The sequence below is a fragment of the Lithobates pipiens genome, unplaced genomic scaffold, assembly GCF_037356315.1.
Source record: "Lithobates pipiens isolate NorthernLeopardFrog02 unplaced genomic scaffold, aLitPip1_a1.2 Scaffold_8, whole genome shotgun sequence".
NCBI classification, from domain to species: domain Eukaryota; kingdom Metazoa; phylum Chordata; class Amphibia; order Anura; family Ranidae; genus Lithobates; species Lithobates pipiens.
Window position 1 is genome coordinate 194,476,746 of NW_027507903.1, and position 22,648 is coordinate 194,499,393.

Consider the following 22,648-nt stretch of genomic DNA (forward strand, 5'->3'; position numbering starts at 1 on the left):
ACAGATGTGATCATTAACATCTGCCAACCATCAATCAAAATACACTTCCACTTGTGTGTCATATTAATCTATAGACGCTGCTTATTTCTACTGCGACAGATTATTCTGAGAAAAACTTCATAATAAATCGAAGAGAACAATATTTTACACATTGAACCCCTTCTTCATTCATCGGAACAGAGCGCCCGACACGTCCTAATTGATGCCAATATCTCTCTCACACGCCTATCCCCGCCTTCGTCTCATCATAGGACACGCCTATCCCCGCCTTGTGCTCCTGGGACACGCCCATACCGCCCCCTTCTCTTCATAGGACACGCCCATCCCCGCCTACTGCTTTTGGAACACGCCCATCCCCGCCTACTGCTTGTGGAACACGCCTCTCCCCTCCTTCTCTGCTCCTGTGAATCGACTATCCCCGCCCTCTGCTCCTGCGACATTCCTTCGCCATGCTTGGGGCACGCCCACCTGGACCAGCCTCTCCCCGCCTTCTCCTATCAGTAGCTTCCTCCTGGTATCTTTAGGAAGTTCGGCTGGTGTTCAGACATAGAGTCAGGCGGCTGAGAGGTGTCTGGTCTCCATGTGAAAGTGGGAGGAGTCAGCTCTGTGTTGACAGTCGGGTCATGTGATTGGGTGTTTGGATTGGGCACGCGGATGGCCCGGAGGCTGACACGTGCCCTCCCGCTCTTGGCACTGTTGCCCCGGATGGACGCTCTGCTCCCCGCGGTGATGGCAATGATGAAGCGCGCTGTGCAGAGCTCCGCCGCCCCGGCCTCCAGCCTCCGCTCTCTGCGCTTCGATAACCGGGCGCTGCGCTGCCTGCCGGTAGAGGCCGGGGACGGGCAGGACGATGAGGCGGTGCGCTCCCGCCAGGTGAGCGGGGCCTGCTTCTCCCCGGTCCGGCCCACCCCCGTAGAGAAGCCCAAGGTGGTGACCCTGTCCCGGCCGGCTCTGGCTCTGCTCGGCCTACAGCTCGGAGAGGACGACGAGGACGAGGCCGCCCATTACTTCAGTGGGAACCGTCTTCTACCCGGATCACAGCCCGCCGCTCACTGCTACTGCGGCCATCAGTTCGGGAGCTTCGCCGGGCAGCTGGGGGATGGCGCCGCCATGTACCTGGGAGAAGTACTCAACCCGGCCGGGGAGAGATGGGAGATCCAACTCAAGGGAGCCGGACTCACCCCGTACTCCAGGCAAGTATGGAGATAGGACCTATGACAGCGCTCTGCTATTAGCTGATCAGGGGAGGGGACCTGTCTGTGGTCTACATGTGACAGCGCTCTGCTATTGGCTGATCAGGGGAGGGGACCTGTCTGTGGTCTAGGTGTGACAGCGCTCTACTATTGGCTGATCAGGGGAGGGGACCTGTCTGTGGTCTACATGTGACAGCGCCCTGCTATTGGCTGATCAGGGGAGGGGACCTATCTGTGGTCTACATGTGACAGCGCCCTGCTATTGGCTGATCAGGGGAGGGGACCTGTGTGTGGTCTACATGTGACAGCGCTCTGCTATTGGCTGATCAGGGGAGGGGACCTGTCTGTGGTCTAGGTGTGACAGCGCTCTACTATTGGCTGATCAGGGGAGGGGACCTGTCTGTGGTCTACATGTGACAGCGCCCTGCTATTGGCTGATCAGGGGAGGGGACCTATCTGTGGTCTACATGTGACAGCGCCCTGCTATTGGCTGATCAGGGGAGGGGACCTGTCTCTGGACCAAAATTGTATAATGTATTCGTTGGCCCTGGTAATATGAGTTATTGCAATATTTTGCTAATGGGAGATCGGGGAGATGGGCATTTACTGTTATTTGATTTTTCTAGACAAGCGGATGGAAGAAAAGTGCTGCGATCCACCATTAGAGAGTTCCTGTGCAGCGAAGCCATGTTTCATCTTGGAATACCAACTACAAGAGCTGCATCATGTGTCACCTCAGACTCCACCGTCATCAGAGATATATATTATGATGGTCACCCAAAGATGGAAAAGTGCACTGTAGTTTTACGGGTTGCTCCTACTTTCCTAAGGTACTTCCATTTTTATTTTCTGCAAGCATGTATAAAAGAATAATTGCATGCAATGCTCAGAATATGTGAAGACCTGGCTTTGGTGCCTTAAAACCCATGAGAGGTTTACTACTCGGTACCCTTTATCCTATAGGACTAGAGCCAAGCAGAACACATGGATTACAACTGTTACATGAATTCTTAGCTGATATTGGGTTTGTAAATGTTTTCTGTGCAATCTTTGTGATAATTTAAAATGGGTAGCTCAAGACAGTTATAACATGTAGGACACACACACACACACACACACACACACACACACACACACACACACACACACACTGCTGAGCCTGCCAATCAGCTTGAGATCGCCCCCCTGTCACCTTTCTTCTCTTGGTGTCAGGGAAAAATTGTCATAAGCAATTCATGCTGACACCAGAGGAATATAGCAGCAGACAGAAATGACACTTGGTGCTCTTAAAGCATTAGTAAAAAATCGCTTGTTGACTTGTACCTACAAGTAAGCTTATAATAAAAACTTAATAAAGAATCTGCACTTTGGGTAAAAAATTATACAGAATCAGTAGCTGAAACGCAATACCTGGATTCCAGGCATTTAACATAAAGAATAAACACAACAGTGCAGTGCTACACTGTTTTATTTTGTTTGTTCTTTAAGCCTGTAATAAAACTTACCTATAGGTACAAGGAATGTGCCCCATTTAGGAGAGATTCACTATCTCTGCAGCTGGTGATCTCAATGGACGGCATACTGAGTGTGCCATCCATTCAGAACACTGCCAGGATGTGCGCGTGCCCTTGCCCCTAATCTCCTGTAAACACCTATAGTGTACATGGATACATAGATTAGAGGCAGAGAAAAAAAAGAGCTCAAATGTTTTAAAAGCATCGTCCGTAAGACTCCACAAAAAAAAACTACAAGACTTTTTTTTTTTTTTTTTTTTTATGGCTTTCCTCCTACCTAGTATTCCTTCAGTGCCATCTAGGGACCCTCCAAGGCTCTGTCTTAATAAATTGCTTTTGGAGTCAAAATCTATCTTACGATCGTTTTTCTATTTTAGGATATATTAATGATTTTAGTTTATTCAGAATGAAATGGAGCTTAGCTATGTAACATGAGGCTGCATATTCTGCAATATTTTCATTTTTTTGTAAACTCATTCAATGAATGCAAGCAGAGATGGTATGCACTGCATTGATGCATTCACACAATTTCACAGTAACCATGAGAAAAACAAAGTTCAGGAATATAAATTTATCCCATTGTTTTGCAAATCTATGTACACTACAAACTATGATTGAATCAGTTCCGATATCGCTTTTTTACTAACCTGACAGCTTATTCTAAATAGGAAACCTTCATTTTGTTTGCAAATGTTAAAGCAGTGCATGCTAGCTTTCAGGGCCATTTCAAGGTACAATAACGCTGTGCTGTTGGAAACTCTTCTTAACTTAAAGGAGAAGTATAGCCAAAGCTTGTTTGGCTGTACTGCTCCTATGGGTCGCAGGAGTGCAATTTTTGTTTTTCACTCCTGTGACCTGGTTTTCAGCAGAGATCAGGCTGAAGTCTGCTCTCTGCTGACGTCACCGATGTCGATGGCACAGCGTCATCCAGACCACAGTCTGGATCCGCCATGTGCCTGGACCGACGCCCGTCTTGGCCTCCCGGCAAGATGCTGAGAGCCTGAGATGGCCACTCTGCCCCCTCCGCAGCTCAACGCTCGAATGAGCAAGGAGGAGCAGAGAGGAGAGCTGTGATTGACAGTCTACAGCTCTCTGCTCGCAGAACCGAGTGATCAGCGGTGTTCGATCACTCAGTTCTAAGTGCAGAGGCGGTGGGGGACAGATGCAGGTAAGTATGAAACTGCAAAAAAAAAAAAGCTCCTTTGCTTCTCCTTTTTAACCACCCTGGCAGTATGATTATGTCAGATTCTTGCGCCTCAAAGCAGTACAATGTTTTTGCATAGAAATTTGGCGCTTTATATTGTAGGCCTGTAATAATACACTTAATCACATGCCGACCGGGCCATAGCCGAAAGACTGCCACAGCGCGGTCGGCTTATTCTGGGAGGGCATCCATGGATGTCCTCCCAGAATCTTGCTCCCACGCGCACCCAGGAACTTCCATGACCGCCGTGTCCAGGAGACCCGGCGCATCACAGTAAATGGCCGCTGATAGCAGCCGTTTACCACGTGATCGCTCCGTCAAATGACGGAGCGATCACTTGTAAACAAACCGGCATCACGTCATGACGCCGGTTCCTCCCTCCCCTCTCTGTATCGATCGGTACAGTGAGAGGGGAGAGATGGCAGCAGTGCTGTGGGCTGGATGTGAAGTGCCCACAGCTTTGCTCAGTGCCAATGATCTGCAATACTCTGCAAAAGAAAGCTCTATCTGTGTGGGAAAAAAAAAAAGGACAAAAATTTCATTTGGGTACAGTGTTGCATGACTAAGTAATTGTCATTCAAAGTGTGAGAGCACCGAAAGCTGAAAATTGGTCTGGTTAGGAAGGGGGTTTAAGTGCCCAGTGGTCAAGTGGTTAAATGTGTCCAAACAAGAGTCTAGTAGATATCCCGGGTATGATAAAATTTGGCACACAAAATCATAAATTATAATTATAAATAACTATGAATAATTAAAAAAAAAATAATATAATAATAAAATGAATTTCCCACAAATCACTATTGCTCATTCTGCAAGTGACTCTAATTTATTATCGCTGTTTTCTAGCTGGTCTCAAACCACTTTTGAAATAAAGGGGCACTTTTTGGTTGCTATGGACAATCTCCAGTTTCCAGGCAGAAACAACAGTATATATAATATAAAACTGCATACAGGGAACTGGACAAAGCACTAGGGACACAAGGGATGTGTAATGATTTCATACAGTAATGTAATATGTAAGATTATAGTGTACTGTATGTGTTATTAACTTTTTTATTTGCCATCGGGCTCCGCCCCGTGCGCCACGACACTCGCCGGGAAAAGAGCCCGGTAATGTATCAGATACAAGGAGAAGCAGAACATCGTCGAAGATAAACGGCGCCTGTGCAGTGAGTCCAGGTTCAAGCCCCACCATCCAAGTCTAAATAGAGTTAGAATAAAAAAGAGCCTGTGCCCGAAGCATAGCGAGCCCTCGAGGGGCCCTGTTACTATTAGCAACCATATGTCCACTTGGATGGTGGGGCTTGAACCTGGACTCGGTGCGCAGGTGCCGCTCTTCTTCAGAGACTTTCGGAGTCTCCTTGTCCTCCGTACTGCGCAAGCGCTGCACCTGCACAGTACGGGCTGGACACTATTCGATAGGCGGACACTTTTGGTCAGAACATCGGCACACAGAGGCATCAGGCGGAGGACAGAGCCCACGGACACAGCAGGGGATATCGCACGATCCTGGGACAAGGTAAGTAACCTGGACCAGGATCCTACAATGCAAAATGCAATGCAAATCCTGAGTGTGGCTTGGGGTTACCGCTAATGGTACTGAAATTTAACCCCGAGCCACACGGGATTACTGCCAGGAAGTTTAAGCTGGCCATAGATGGTGTAAATCTCAGCTGGTTCAGCAGGGTCCGGTCAAGATTCAAAGTATGGGTAGGTTGAATATACCCTAGTTGATCGATCAATTAACTTGGGTACAACCAGCCTGTCAGATTTTGCATGCGGCTATGCTTAGTGGCTGTTATAGCTGCTAGCAATAATCATCATAATCTGTGTTCTCCCAGCAGGAACAGCTTCCCCCATTTAAGTGAATGGGCCTGCTTATGTATATCGCATGAGATACTCAAAGAAAACCACATTACTGCTACATGTGAATGGGGCCTAACATGTTACTAAATTTCGTGTTTTTGTTTTTTGAGCAGGTTTGGATCATTTGAAATTTTTAAGCCAGTTGATGAATTTACTGGCCGACAAGGTCCCAGTGTCAACAGAAACGATATCCGGATTCAGATGCTGGATTACGTCATTGGCACATTCTACCCAGAAATACAGGCGAAGTATGAAGGAGACAACACCAAAAGAAATGCTGCGTTTTTCAGAGAGGTAGTGGGATTTCATTGCTTCATGCCAATATACAGCAGCTCATTTAATGTTGTTCACTTGATGACAGGATGATAAAAATTGCTGAAAAATAACCGTTTAGTTATTATATTTTCTCTGCAAACTTGGTGAAATCCCCTGTGGTGACAGCTGTCACTGGGGCAGGTATCTCCCTTCCACCACAACAGGAATAGTGGGAAGATCTCTTGGGCATTGGCCCCTATAAAAACAGCCAACAGTGGGATTTCCCCCACTTCCTGTTGTGCCACTGGGAACAGATATGGTTAGGACAGGAAGTGAGGGGAAATCTCCCCACTGTTGATATGAAAAGCAGTTTAAGCCTGGAAAAGGACTATACCTTCCCTCTTCATGCAATAAAAAAAATGGCTGGAGTTCTTTAAATAAGCCTTTCCTAAGAAAAATATAAGAGTCTGACATTGATGACCACCTTCCAGGCTGTTATGCTACCCTCTGGCTCTACTGTAATACTTCGAGTTTTGTGATTCTGAAGACGTGTGCAGGTCAGGAATAAACACATTAAACTATATTAGGTTAGTTAATAGGTTACTCATTACACAAAGGTAAATCTTTTAGTTAATTAGTGCTAGGCTAATCAATACATTTTGTAGGGACTTAGCTTAATTAGATAAATTATTGAAAAACTAAGAGGTTATCTGATTTTGTAAGCTCTTAGGTTAATATTTTAATGCAGTATTAAACCCAAAAGAAAACTTTTATTATATTGCAGCTTACTTTCTTAGATGTGATGGCTGCATTCATTTTCCTTTTTTAGGCTTTCTTTTCTTTATTTTCATCTGGCAATCCAGAAAGTAGGTCTGTTTATTTTTTTCAACAGATCATTTTCTCCTACAAATATAGCAGTTCGATTGTCAAGGCAAACCATTTACCGCTGACAGGGGCTCTTACAATGATCAGCTTTTATTTATGTAAAACCTTTTATCCCAAAAAGGAAAAAATAAAAGAAAAAGATTGCTGTAACTGCTTATAAAGTGTGAACTGGCATGTTGGCTTTAGTTGGTTAGTGTTTCTAAATCTGCTAGTACATCTACCACTCCCTTCCCTCCATACTGACAATGCTGCTGTCCAAAGGTACCCCAGTGATCCTTCCTTCAAAGTGGGGGTACTCTAATACAGGAGGTGTGTTAATGGCCAGATCACCAGGTGAAAGCGGAGGGGAAAAAGCTTGAAAAAGAAAACGAATGTAGCCACCACATCTAATGATTGGTAAACTGCAACATATTACATTTTGGGTTTAATACCACTTTGAGGTTGGATTTATTAGTAGTGTTTAGGGTTGCAACTAACGATTATGTTCATAATCGATTATTTGGCTGATTATTGATTTGATTGGTTAATAACCTTAAAAAAAGTGTGGTGTATAATTTAGTTAATATGTAAAGTTTAAAAAAAGGCAATTTATTCTTAAATATCTCTATGCAGTGGTAAATATAAATAAACAACTATATTGTTGGGGATAAAATTCTCTAATCCACTCTGGGAATAACAGACAGAAGAGATCTACTGTATATACCAGTGGTGGTGAACCTTGGCACTCCAGATGTTTTCAAACTACATTTCCCATGATGCTTATGCATTCTGCAGTGTAGTTGAGCATCATGGGAAAGGTGGTTCCAAAACATCTGGAGTGCCAAGGTTCGTCATCACTGGTATATACTATTAGAGGTTGAATCTGGTAAATATCATCAGACTCGGAGATCAATATTTATTTATTTTTATTTCAAGTAAAAAAAAAAAAAAAGTTAGACTGTTTTTGCCAATTTCCAGACAGAACTGTAATATATTATATGCTGGCCATACAAAAACAATGTCTTCCTTCAAAAAAATAAAATTTTAAGAACCTTCGTTGATTTTTCTAATCGTTAGTGGGGTCAAATCTACGTTCGTTTTCAACCACAGTGATGGGAAAATTTAGAAATAATAGAAAACTTCTTGGTCAAAGGAATTTTTAGACAGTGCATGTGGTTGTCGTTCAGAAATTTTACATTTGCTTTTAATATTCTCTTTTAAAATTAGTGACATTTTCAAACAACATTCTTTCATTCAGTGAATATAAAAAAAAAAAAATTTCGTCTGAATATTCTAGTCTGAAAATTTATCCGAGTGGCCAGCATAAGGCTCGCTAGACACCTATGCAATTTGCTTTTCATCTGTTTCTGCAGTGCTCTATGCTGTGCGTCTTAATTTTTGCACACGTGATTTTGCTGTGATTTTCATTATATATAAAAATTTTTTTTTTTTTTTTTTTTTTTTTTTTTTTGCTTGGGCCAATTTTGTTGTTGGGCGGATTAAAAAACAGAAATTGCTACAAAAACGCATAACATGCTTTTCTGCAGCTTCTCCATTGAAGTATATTGAACCAAAAAAAGCACAGTTTTGTGTCGAAAAAAGTCCCTGACCTTTTTCAAATATGCAGCAGCTGAAAAAAGCATAGATGTGAACATGTCCCATAGGAAACCATGTAAATTAATTTTAGTGGGTTTCTGCAAAAAGCACCACATATAGATGTGATCCAGGCTTAAGACGTTTAGTAACACAATTGGGGTAAAAAAAACTAAAATTAGGCTTTTGTAGTACAATAAGAACAAATAATCACTACTCTAAGGCTTTTTTTTTTTTTCATGTACTGTGGAACAGCGAAAGTAATATTTCCAGTAGCAATTATTTGCTCTTTTTGTACTAATGAAGGGCTAGTTTTTAGTATTTTGTCTTTTTTTTAACCCCATTATGTTACTGCCCGATTAATCAATTATGAAAATTGTAATCAATTAGTTTTTTCGGCCCTAGTAGTGGTGTGTGTGTGTGTGTGTGTGTGTGTGTGTGTGTGTGTGTGTGTGTGGGGAGGGGGGGGTTGTGTTTTTATTTTTTATTTTTTTTTAATGTTTTCTGTTAGTGTAAATAAGTTAGTCAGTGTACATTGCTGGTAAAGTAACATTATATTCTTTATGCAGTCACTGAATAATAGCTACAGTGAGGGGGAAAAAAGTATTTTATCCCCTGCTGATTTTGTTTGCCCACTGATAAAGAAATGATCAGTCTGTAATTTTTATGGCAGGTTTATTTTAGCAGTGAGAGACAGAATAACCAAAATATCCAGAAAAACGCATTTCAAAAAAGCTATAAAATGATTTTCATTTAAATGAGTGAAATAAGTATTTGACCGCTTCGCAAAATATAACTTAGTACTTGGTGGCAAAACCCTTGTTGGCAATCAGAGGTCAGCCGTTTCTTGTAGTTGACCACCAGGTTTGCACACATCTCGGGAGGGATTTTGTCCTACTCTTCTTTACAGATTCTCTCCACGTCATTAAGGTTTTGAGACTGATGTTTGGTAACTTGAACCTTCAGCTCCCTCCACATATTTTCTATGGGATTAAGGTCTGGAGACTGGCTAGGCCACTCCGGGACCTTAATGTGCTTCTTCTTGAACCACTCCTTTGTTGCCTCAAGTATCTATCCACGACCCATTTTCAATGCCCTGGCTGAGGGAAGGAAGTTCTTGCCCAAAATTTGATGGTAAATGGCCACGTTCATTGTCCCTTTTGATGTGGTGAAGTTGTCCTGTCCCCTCAGCAGAAGAACACCCCCAAAGAATGTTTCCACTTCCATGTTTGATGGCGGGGATCGTGTTCTTGGGGTCATAGGCAGCATTCCTCCTCCTCCAAACACGGGGAGTTGAGTTGATGCCAAAGAGCTTCGTTTTGGTCTCATCTGACCACAACACTTTCACCTTGTTCTCCTCGGATGTTCATTAGCAAACTTCAAACGGACCTGTACATGTGCTTTTTTGAGTAGGGGGACCTTGCTGGCAATGCAGGATTTGTCCTTTACAGCGTAGTGTGTTACCAATTATTTTCTTGGTGACTGTGGTCCCAGCTGCCTTGAGATCATTGACAAGATTTCCCTGTGTAGTTCTGGGCTGATTCCTCACCGTTCTCATGATCAATGAAACTCCACAACGTGAGATCTTGTGTGGAGCCCCAGACCAAGGGAGATTGACAGTTATTTTGTGTTTCTTCCTTTTTTCGAATAATCACACCAGCTTTTGTCACCCTCTCACCAAGCTGCTTGGCGATGGTCTTGTAGCCCATTCCAGCCTTTTGTAAGTCTACAATTTTGTCCCTGACATCCTTTTACAGTTCTTTGGTCTTGGCCATGCTAGAGAGATTGGAATCTGATTGCTTCTGTGGACAGGTGTCTTTTTTTTTTTTTTTTTTTAATACAGTTAACAACCTGAGATTAGGAGCACCCCCTTTAAGACCCCTTTCACACTTGGGCGCCTTATAGGCATTTTTAGCACTAAAAATAGCGCCTGTAAAGCATCTTTGGGGTGGCGCAGGAGCCCTGCATGAATGGGCAGCGCCGCCGAAGCTCTGCAATATGGCCGCTATTAACCCTTTCTTCGCGGCTATAACCGTGGTAAAGCACCACTAAAACCTTCTCCCCTGTACAGCTAACGCTCACCCAAGTGTGAAAGGGGTTTAAGCGAGTGCGCCTAATCGCAGCTCGTTGCCTCTATAGAAGACACCTGGGAGCCAGAAATCTTGCTGATTGATAGGGCATCAAATGCTTATTTCACTCATTAAAATGCATTCAATTAATATTTTTTTTTTTTTTTTTTTTATTTTAAATGCGCTTTTCTGGATTTTTCTGGACTGTGCTCAAGAAGTCATCAATATCAGAGGAGCATCCTGAGAATTTACTGAGAACCCGGAAAGTGTTGGTAAAATCTGAGCCTAGAGCAAGACATTATTGGTTCTGATGTCATCAAGTACATGGTGTGTGATATGCACAGCATAATCAAATAATTATATATCACCTGTGGATTAAAGTCCATTCTTATATTGCCCATTAAGAATACCAAGAAATGTACACAGAACAAAAAAATCAATAAAATAAGCGCCAATCGTTTACAGAAGCCAATCAGCATTTGCTAAAATACCGAACGGTTCAAAGGCAAAATGCATGTATAAGAATAGATACATTTTTATATCAAAATTTACATTTATCCAGCTACTGTGGTGAGATGTCAAATTTTATCAAAGTTGCTACCAAATGGACTTCTGTTCAGAAATGAGAAATTCCTGTCTAATGTAATTTTGCATCTATCTATACTTGTTGCCTAATCCAAATCATGACTAGTCATCCATTTGCATTGTTAGAAAAAAAATGGTCTACTGTTCGCGTTGTGAACATTACATTAATTTACATTACGTTAACTATCCAATGTTAGTACAGCAATTTCTTTGTCAGTGGGCAAACGTACAAAATCAACAGGGGATCAAATTCTTTTTCCGTCACTGTTGGGGAAAGTGGTGCATGCCTGCAAAACTTTTTCTTATGGCTGTAGCAAACATATGCAGCCTTATCTAAAACCTGTAGATGCCCATCTAGCCTGCACTTTGTGTTTTAGTCAGTACTATATTAGGGGGGATTTGCGGTGAGGCTGACTGATTTAACCAGAGGAGATGTGTGGATAGAACAATATATCCCTTTATATATTACCTTTTGTACCACCAACACCCCCCCCCTTTACAATGTAAGCTCTATGAGCAGGGACCTCCTGTACCTTTTTGTATTGTACTGTAATTGTGTTGTCTCCCCTATACATTGTAAAGCGCTGCGTAAACTGTTGGCGCTATATAAATCGATAATAATAATCCCTTGCTGAATACCCTGAGTAATGTGTTCTGCGTGTCACGGCTGTGTAACGGGACTGGATAGTGCTACTTAATAATACAACTTTCCTTCCAGATAACAAGGAGGACCGCACAACTGGTCGCTGAATGGCAGTGTGTTGGATTTTGCCATGGAGTTTTAAATACTGATAACATGAGCATTGTTGGGCTTACTATTGATTATGGACCCTTTGGCTTTTTGGACAGGTTTGTATGTCTGCAACATGTGCAACCAACTATTATTGGTGCATAGAATCCTAGTGGCCAATAGTCTTTGTACAAATTTTTGTTTGTTAATGCAGCAGCTAAGTATTGTACTGTTGGCCGTTAGGGAAAAAAAGCAAAAATTTTGGAATTCCAAAGACATTCTATCATAAAAAAACAAAAAAAAACAAGATTTTTGTATTGAGTGTTCTGTGCATGATTTTGGTAAAACAATATTTCATCAAGAACCTTTTAACATGCATATCAATGCAATTTCAAGGTGTAGAGCATATTGTGATCTTTACAGATAACCTTATTTCAGGGAAAATGCACATCAATTAAGAGAGAGAAAGAAACAGAGTATATTGGACCTGCTTTAAACTTCCAGTCTGAAAATGTTTCTAGTGTGGTATCATTAGGGGGAAATACGCTTGAAATTAATTTAACTTGTTTTTCCAGATTTGTAATTTCATGTGTTATGCCCCCAAGTCATATCAACCTCCATTGGTAAGAGATTTAACCCCTTTGTAATATGGTGATTACTAAATTTGCAATATGTCGATGATTTTTTATTATTTTTTTCCAAATGTCATCTAGCAATTTTAATATATACATAATTTTTTTTTTTCTGCAACCGATCTGGGTCTAATAGATCTAGTTCTAACTCTAGACTAATGATTGCACATGAACAACAGATACTTGAACATGAATATCACATAATGTGTATTTTTATTTTATTTTTTCTAGGTATGACCCAGATCATATCTGTAATGGTTCTGATAATATGGGGCGTTATGCCTACAACAAGCAGCCAGAGATCTGTAAGTGGAATTTGGGAAAGTTGGCTGAGGCTTTGGTCCCAGAGCTGTCCTTGGACATAAGTAAAAACATACTTGAAGAAGAATATGATGCAGAATTTCAAAGACACTATATGCAGAAGATGAGAAAGAAGCTGGGACTTCTTAAACTACAACTAGAGGAGGACAGCAAATTGATCTCTGATTTATTGGACACCATGAATCTTACAGGTGAGATTCTTCAACCCAAGGGCGCTCCTCAATTTTGTCACCCCAGTTAGGCTAAGTTCACACTGGTATTTAAAAGCTGGTGTCTGAGAGGCATTAACACCCCTAAAATGCCTATGCAAATAAAACAATGCACAGCACGTAGTGCTGGTCACATTATCAAAACATGAAGCGTTCTGTAGAGTCAGGAGGCATTTGAAGCCTTTCAACGCCTCCCAGTCAAGTCTAAGGTAATATTTTGCAAACGCTCTGGCAGGCAGTTTTGGGGCGTTAAGATCAGTTTATTTACTGTAATGGAATAGGCGTTTGTGGAGCAGTTTTAATGTGCCTTTATGCTTCTCAAACGCTTCAAAACTGCATAGGGCGTTTTTGGGGAACATTTTTAACTCTTGTAAAACACCAGTCCAACACCCATACTAAAGGTCCTTAATGCTAATCTAACACCCGTACTAACGCTATAGGAGTGTTTGTTAAGCGTTAGAAATTTAGTCAAGTGTGAACAAGCCCTTAGTAATACAAGGGCTCCTTCCAGTGTCACACTAAAGCCGAGTACACACAAATAGAATGTTGGGCGGCACCATCCAGTTCAATAGAAAGCCGTCCACACCTGACCCATGTGTTCTGTAGTCAGTCTGACAAGTCAGCTATTCGGCTGTATTTTCTTTTCTGATCAGCTCCCGATCAGCACACTCCACCAAGAGGTCCCCCATCAGAACACAATAGAACAGCAGGGGAGATTGCTGTACTAACATTGGATAGTTAACGTAATGTAAATTTAACGTAAGGGGGGGTTCAAAAAGTGAACAGTAAACCATTTCTTCTAACAATGCAAATGTGAATGACTAGTCATGATTTGGGTTAGGCAACAAATATAGATAGATAAATGCAAATAACATTAAACCTACATTTCTCATTTCTGAACAGAAGTCCATTTGGTAGCAACTTTGAGTAATTTGACATCTCATCACAGTAGCTGGATAATGTAAATTTTGATATAAAATGCTATATAAAAATGTATCTGTATTCTTGTACGCTCTAGTTATGCATTTTGCCTTTGAACCGTTCAGTATTTTAGCAAATGCCGATTGGCTTCAATAATCAGCATCAATAATGTATTGCTCTAGGCTCAGATTTTACCAACACTTTCCGGGTTCTCAGTAAATTCTCAGGATGCTCCTCTGATATTGATGACTTCTTGAGCACAGTCACTGAACAGTGTGCTACCTTGGAGGAATTAAAGGTTGTTTACAAGCCTAAAATGGATCCAAGGTAAAATAAAAATGATCTGGCATTGTACAATAAATGAAATGCTCAATGATTTAACTGACTTCATTATGACATTTAACCACTTGACCTCTGGAAGATTTACCCCCTTCATGACCAGGCAATTTTTTGCTATGTGCCTTACTTTAACTGACCAATGCACTGTCATGCAATGCCATACATAAGTAAAATTGATGTCATATTTATCACCTCTGTTTTTTTTTTTTTATTGTTTGCGCTATAAACAAAATTTACAATTTTGCTAAACCATATTTTGTTATCGTACATCAGGGGACACATCGATGGTTACTATGTGGGTTATAGGCCACCTTCAGGTGATGGACTCTGGCACACCTTAAGACAAAATGTGCACTCCCTATATAACCCCTCCCACTACTGGGAGTACCTCGGTTTTTTTTGCCAGTGTCTAAGGTGTTGGGCACGAGTAAAGATGTGCTGTGCTGAGCTCCACTGGAGCAATCCTTGCTGGGGCTAGCCATGCAGCTGGATCCATTCAAAGTGTCTTTTTGGCTGAATTGACTGGTACCCGGGCCTCGTATCCAAAGAAACGAGGTCTTGCTTGTAATGCTTCTCTTTTTATTGAGTCGGACCCCGGGGTCCTGTACTTTTTGGTATTAAGGCCATAAAGTTTTTACTGGCAGTGGTGCTATTGCAGGTCCAGGATTGTGGGTTTCCTCCAGGATCCCCAGCTCCTGAAGGTTTAACAGAACCCACCGTGAAGGGTGAAGATTGGGTCTGTTGGTTTACCACAGAAAACCCTGTACCCTGTGGCGGGAAAGGTAAGTGGAGTTTTCTAATAAATTTTTAAAATTTTCTTATGATTGTCTCCTCCTTTAAATTTAGTAAGTGTTGTTATGCCTATGTGTCACCACTGGGAGCTGTATTGAGCACTTAGTCTCCTCATGCTTCTCAGAAAGTCCACGTTGTGTCTAGGAAGCAGCAGTTTCTTCTTCCTCCTGGCCAAGCAGCAGACCTCTGGTAAGTCTGGGGGGGGGGGGGGGGGTCCCTCTCCCGACCAGACACCCCCCTGTGCTGTTTTTTTTCTTCTCCCCCCCCCCCCCCCTTCTCAGGGAAAGAGTGCCACAAGCATAAAAAAAAAAAAAAAAAAACCCGGCGAGAACGGCACGCCACTCGGTGGCTTTCAGACCACCCCTCCCCCCTCACCATTCCTCCTTCCTCTCTGTGGATCCCATAGGTTCAGGATCCCGCGTGGGAAAGAGCTCTTTTTTTTTTTTTTTTTTTTTTTAAAGAGAGGAAGGGCTGTAGGCGACGGGGTGGGACTTAGCATGGCTTTGGCATTCTCCAACGTCCAGCATGGGAAGGTATGGGTTTTTTTTTTTTTTTTTTTTTTTTTTAACCACTTGCTTACTGGGCACTTAAACCCCCCTCAGTCCCAGACCAATTTTCAGCTTTCAGCGCTGATGCACTTTGGGTGACAATTGCGCGGTCATACAACACTGTACCCAAATGAAATTTTTATCATTTTTTTCCCACAAATAGAGCTTTCTTTTGGTGGTATTTAGTTACAGCTCGGAGTTTTATTTTTTGCTAAACAAACAAAAAAAGATGCAAAAAAAAAAAAAAAAAAAATCATGTTTTAATAGTTTGTTATAAAATTTTGCAAACGGGTCATTTTTCTCCTTCATTGAAGTGCGCTGATTAGGCGGCACTGATAGGCTGCATTGGTGGGCACTGATGGGCTGCATTGGTGGGCACTGATGGGCTGCATTGGTGGGCACTGATGGGCTGCATTGGTGGGCACTGATGGGCTGCATTGGTGGGCACTGATGGGCTGCATTGGTGGGCACTGATAGGCTGCACTGGTGGGCACTGATAGGCATAGTTAAGGCGGCACTAATAGGCACAGATAAGGCGGCACCGATGGGCACAGATAAGGTGGCACTGATGGGCAAAGATGGGCACAGATAAGATGGCACGGATGGGTGGCACGGATAAGTGGCACGGATGGGTGGCACGGATGGGCACTGATAGGTACCACAGATAGATGGGACTGATGGGCACTGATAGGTGGCACTGATAGGTGGCTCTGATAGGTGGCACTGCTGGGCACTGATGGGCGGCACTGCTGGGCACTGATGGGCGGCACTGGGGTGCAGCACCTGAGGCAGATTTTGGGTGGCACTGCTGGGTGGCACTGCTGGGTGGCACTGTGGGTGGCACTGTGGGTGGCACTGTGGGCACTGCTGGGTGGCACTGTGGGCACTATGGGCACTGCTGGGTGGCACTGACAGGGGGGCACTTACTTTATTTCAGGATGGCACTGCGGGTGGCAGGTGGGCACTGGCAGGGGGCAGGTGTCCTTTTAAATTGCTGGCCGTGTTCGGGACTGATGTCCCGAACACGGCCGCCGGCGATCGGCTTTTTTTTTTTCTCCTCGCGCTGTCAGCGCGAGGAGGAATACTAGCTGATTACCGGCTCCGTTTTATCACATGATCAGCTGTCATTGGCTGACAGCTGATCACGTGATAAGGGGTCGGGATCGACCCCTTACACGGATCGGTGATCAGGCGAGTCTCACGGACTCGCCGATCACAGAGCGCGCCGCGCGCGCCCCTCAGGGGGCGCGCAGGCCGCTCGTAACCGGGACTACGTCAATAGACGTAGTCCCGAAAATGTGGGTCCGCGCTATTGCCGTCATTTTGCAATAGCGCGGATCCCAAGTGGTTAAAGGCACCATTTGTGCTCTTACATGCTGCTGGAGGGACACGAGAAAAGGTGGCATATAAGAGGTTTGTTGACACAGGCTTTGCTTTTGACACATTTACTACTGCATCAGGCTGAGCATTAATAGCAGCGACAGGGCTGTGCTATTGCTCAAGCAGTGAATGCATTCCTTCTGGTAGTACCTCTGCTTTTGTGTATTGGGCTGTGAGCAGAAGAAGGGGGTAAAAACACCTCAAAAAAGGGCTATAGAAAGACTTCTGCAGTCACACAGAAGCCTAGAACCATCTAAAAACAGATGACACCCTCCCCTGAGAGTAATATGGCTGGTCAGAGTGAGCCATCAGGAGGAGCAAGCGTTGCAGCTTCTCTTAACATTGCAGCCCCTGTGTATATTACTAAAGGAGGTTTTTATTTATTTATTTTTTTTTTTTTCTTTCAACCATTTTAAGCTTGCAGCAAAAAATGTATGCTTTAATTGCATCCCAGAATGGGACTCAAGCTCAGCAGGTCCCCATCCATCGCTCAGGACCCTCTTGCTGAGAAACAAGGAGTGAGAGATGGCAAATTTCTTTCAAAGGAAGAGGCTGAAGTCTCCTCTTCCGAAGAACCTTGCAGGAAAGATTGTTGGTACAATCTCTCACTGAATTGGTCCGCTCCACATTTTTACTGCCAATAACGCAGTCAGTCGATGAGCCCACTTCTGGTTTGGGTTCACTAAAGCCTCCCAATCTGTTCATTCTTTTCTATCTGTTCATGGCTAAGGAAGCTAATGTATTCTGAGTGGATAGGAAATCGCTGCGCTGGCAGCGATCGGAGTATCTCAGTCCTTAAAGGACCAGTTTATAGAGGTACTCAGTTATTCCTGATCAGCAGGCCCAGGATTTGGCCAGGATATCAGAAGCCTTGTGTTTTATAGTAGACTCTATGAAAAATTCTATTCTCCAGGCCCCACGGCTCATGCTAGGGCTGGTACATGTGTGTAGAATCCTATGATTGAAAAATTGGTCAGCCGAAGCGCCATGCAAAATTCTCTTGGCCAGTTTTCCCTTTTCATGGTGAACGGTTGTTTGGCGACGATCTGGATAAGTATATCCAAAGAATTTCAAATGGGAAAAGTTCCCTTTTACCGGTTAAGAAGAAGTTTAAGCATTTTTCTTTTAAACGTGCTTCTTCTCCAGTGCCAGGGGCATTAGCCTCCAGGTAGTCACGGCGGCCTCCACCGCCAAAAGGTAAACCTCAGGGTCAGTCCCATTTCCAAAAAAGGACCTATGGGAAGAAACCTACAAAACAGAATACTAAAGCCTCCTTATGAAGGTGTGCCACCACTCACTCAAGTGGTCGGAAGGCTTCTACAGTTTTCAAAGGTCTGGCAGGACCAATGCCAAGACAGACGGGTGGCTACCCCAATTTCTCTAGGTTACAAACTAGAGTTCAGAGAATTCTCGTCTCCTCTTTCTCAGATCAAACGTTCCCAGAGATCCAGTGAAAAAGGAGTCTCTCTTTCTAGCTTTGGATCATCTCTTGTCTCCAAAGAGTGATATCGGTAGTCCCATTGGAAGAGCAAGGTTTGGGGTTTTATTCAAACCTGTTCATGGTTCCAAAGCCAAACAGGGATGTCAGACACATTTTAGATCTCAAAGATCTAAACCGATTTTTTGAATATCCGTTCTTTTCGCATGGAGTCAATCTGATCAGTAGTCTCCATCCTACAAGGGGGAGAACTTCTGGCATCAGTCGACATCAAGGATGCTTATCTCCATGTGCCGATTTCTACGCTTTGAGGTAGAAAATCTTCATTTCTGGTTTTGTAGCCCTGCCTTTCGGTCTAGCTACTGCACCTCGAGTGTTAACAAAGGTCCTGGCTCCTCCTTTTAGCCAGGCTAAGGGCTCAAGCTATAACGGCGCTAGCCTACTTTTAGACAATCTACTCTTGATAGATCAATAGGTAGCCTGCTTAAACCAAACCTTGGTCACCACAGTCGCTGACCTGGAACCTAGGAGTATCTGGAATACCTAGGTTGGATTCTCAACCTAGAGAAATCCTCCTTAAAACCATCAAGGAGATTGCAGTACTTGGGGCTGATCATAGATACAGCTCAGAAGAGGGTGTTTTTGCCCCAGGAAAAAATCGGTTCCATAAAAGAACTGATCCAGTTGGTCAAAACAAAGAAAAATCCTTTTATTCGACTTTTGCATGAAATTGTTGGGAAAGATGGTGGCTTCTTTCGAGGCCGTTCCTTATGTGCAGTTTCATTCAAGACTGCTACAAAACAGTATCCTGTCAACTTGGAACAAGAAGGTCCAAGCTCTGGACTTCCCAATGCGTTTATCCCCCAGTGTGTACCAGAGCTTCAATTGGTGGTTGGTTGATATCCAAGAATCTTCAAAAAGGGAAATCCTTTCTACCAGTTACCTGGAAGGTGGTACCAACAGATGCCAGCCTTCTGGGCTGGGGAGCAGTCCTGGAAGAAGCATCTGTCCAAGGGAAATGGTCCAAATCAGAGATGACCTTGCTCATCAATATTCTAGAGATTCGGGCAGTGTGCCTGGCCCTGGAGGCCTGGACGTCCAGACTATGGAAATGTCCTGTCAGAATCCAATCCAACAATGCCACAGCAGTGGCCTATATCAATCACCAAGGGGGCACGAAAGGTCGTGCGTTCCAGAAAGAGGTGAATCGTATTCTTTTTGGGGCAGAAAACATTCCTTGCCTATCAGCAATTTTCATTCCAGGGATAGAGAATTGGCAGGTGGATTACTTGAGTCGCCAACAATTGTTCCCGGGAGAATGGTCCCTTCATCCCTACATCTTTCTATCAATATGTCAAAAATGGGGCGTTCCAGATGTGGATCTGTTTGCGTCCAGGTTCAATAACGAGATCGACAACTTTGTCTCATGGACAAGGGATCCAATGGCATACGGAACAGATGCCTTGGTCCTTCTGTGGGGATCAGTTTTCACTGATCTATGCGTTCCCTCCTGTTCTGCTTCCGCATCTTCTTCGCAGGATCAAGCAAGAAGGTAAGGAGGTGATTCTGGTGGCCCCAGGATGGCCCAGGAGATCTTGGTTTGCCGAGATCATAAAGATGTTTGGCTGGCTACCACTGTGGCCAGACCTTCTCTTGCAATGTCCAATATTCCATCCTACCTTACAAACGCAAAATTTCTCAATTTGGCTATTGAGACCCACATTCTAAAGGACCGTGGGCTGTCGCCTTCAGTAGTTTCTACTTTGGTTAATGCTAGGAAGCCGGCCTCCAGAGTCATCTGCTATAAAGTCTGGAAGGCATATGTCTCCTGGTATGAATCCAGGGGTTGGCACCCCAGAAAATGTCATAAGTATGATCCTTTAATTCCTACAGATGGGATTAGGAATGAAGCTGGCCTTGAGTACTATCAAGGGCCAGGTGTCTGCCTTATTGGTATTTTTTTCAACGACCAGATATTCCCTTGGTCCTCTTGACGAGGAAAATCATTTTCTTGGTTGCCATATCTTTTGCAAGAAGAGTATCAGAGTTGGCTGCTCTTTCTTGTAAAGAGCCATATTTGATTATTCATAAGGATAAGGTTTGTATTGCGGCCTCATCCTAATTTCCTACCAAAGGTAGTGTCAGGTTTTCATTTAAACTGTTCTGCCTTCATTTTTTAACAGAACCTCGTAGATTCGTAAAACAGATGTTTTGTTTGTATTGCCAGATGGTCCTAAAAGAGGACAGGCACCATTGAAATCTACTATTCCTAAATGTATTCGTCAAGTGATTGTTCAAGCTTATGGTTTAAAAAACAAAATTCCTCCTTTTCATATTAAAGCATACTCCACCAGGGCTGTTTAGTGCTTCTTGGGCAGTGAATCACCAAGCCTCCATGGCTCAGATCTGCAAGGCCGTGACTTGGTCTTCAGTCAATACATTTACCAGATTCTATCAAGTAGGTGTAAAAGGTCATGAGGATATCTCCTTTTGGGTGCAGTGTACTGCAGGCTGCAGCATAAGTCATCTAGTCTCTTGATGCCCTACTTTTGTTGTGTTCTCCCCCCCCCCCCCCGTTCAGTTGGCATTGCTATCGGACATACCACATAGTAACTCCTATGGCTCCTGACCTGGCCTGTGATGTACAATAAGAAAATATGATTTTTTATAATGGATGATGGCGATCAGTGACTTTTATAGCGGTACTGCGATATTGTGGTGGACAATCTAACAGTAACTGACACTTTGTGGGAACCAATGACATGAATACAGTGATCAGTGTTAAAAATATGCACTGTCACTGTACTAGTGACACTGGCTGGGAAGGGGTTAAATATGTGCCTAACCAGTACCGTATATACTCGAGTATAGGCCGACCCGAATATAAGCCGAGGCCCCCAATTTACCCCCAAAAAACTGGAAAAAATTATTGACTCGTGTATAAGCCGAGGGTGAGACATGCCTGTCCATCCCTGTGTGTCCGTCCATCCCTGTGGGTCCATCCAGCCCTGTGTGTGTGTCCATGCATCCGTGTGTGTGTGTGTGTGTGTGTGTCCATGCATCCGTGTGTGTGTGTGTGTCCATGCATCCGTGTGTGTGTGTGTGTCCGTGCAGCCTACCTGTGTCCAGCCTGCCTGTGTCCGTCCAGCCTGCGTCCCGTCCGGCCCGTCCCGGCCCGGCCCGTCCCGAGCCGAGCCTCCGTCCTTCAGCTCTTCGTCGGCGGCCATTCTAGGATTCAAAAGCCGCGCCTCCGTCGGTGATAGGCGGAACACTCAATTTCCCACTGACTGCTGTTCCGCCTATCGGATGTCCGTGATAGGCGGAACACTCAATTTCCCAGCAGCCTGTGTTCCGCCTATCACGGGCATCGTCTCATCCTCGTCCGTAGTACGAGGATGAGACGATGCCCGTGATAGGCGGAACACAGGCTGCTGGGAAATTCAGTGTTCCGCCTATCACAGGCGAAGGCGGAGCCGGAGGCGCGGCTTTTGAATTATAGAATGGCCGCTGTCTGTCTGCTCGACACGCTGATCGAGCGGGCAGACAGCGATGACTCGAGTATAAGCCGAGGGGGGCACTTTCAGCCTCAAAAAAGAGGCTGAAAATCTCGGCTTATACTCGAGTATATACGGTATTTTTGTGTGTGTGTGTGTGTGTGTGTGGTGTTTAAAAAAAAAAAAAAAACTTGGGCAGACAGGCGGTCTCCGTAATGCACATCTCTCCACTGATCCCCTGCTGAGCAGGCGGATGACTCTGCATAGTGGAGCGGACACAGCCCCGCTGTTGTCTATGGGGCTGTCGGATGAAAAACGGACCACCTGTCTGTTTCCATCCGATCTGCTCTGCGGGACGGATGGGGAATGGATCCCCCATATGTCTGTTTTTAGCGGACAGCATTGAACTGAATGCTGGCAGGTGCCAGTAGATACATGTCTGCTGACACCCACCGCTCCATAGAGTGCACAGACTGGGCTGATCATTTCTGAAAAAGTGACAGGTGGACCTAATCGGACCACCCATGTAAAACCAGCCAGGGGATGTAATAGATTTTATTCCCTGATTGGCATGGAATCAAAATCCACCAAAATAAAGGAAAAATGCCTTAGCGCAGACAGAGTAGGTCTTTTATCCCATGTACTGGCATTCTAGCTACAATGGGTCAAAGTCAATGTGGAATAAGTTCACTTTATAGATGGCT

General features: G+C 43.9%; 1 protein-coding gene across 1 annotated transcript in view; it reads left to right on the forward strand.

Annotated features, from left to right (window-relative positions):
- Window positions 1-517: 517 nt before the first annotated feature.
- SELENOO (selenoprotein O) overlaps window positions 518-22,648 on the forward strand; it is a 32,174-nt gene continuing 10,043 nt past the window's right edge. Inside the window, exons 1-6 of the mRNA XM_077473121.1 lie at window positions 518-1,193; window positions 1,820-2,023; window positions 5,888-6,068; window positions 11,859-11,989; window positions 12,734-13,014; window positions 14,136-14,280. Of these exons, the coding sequence (XP_077329247.1) occupies window positions 655-1,193; window positions 1,820-2,023; window positions 5,888-6,068; window positions 11,859-11,989; window positions 12,734-13,014; window positions 14,136-14,280 (1,481 nt within the window). The 5' untranslated portion in view covers window positions 518-654. The remainder of the gene's footprint in view (window positions 1,194-1,819; window positions 2,024-5,887; window positions 6,069-11,858; window positions 11,990-12,733; window positions 13,015-14,135; window positions 14,281-22,648) is intronic.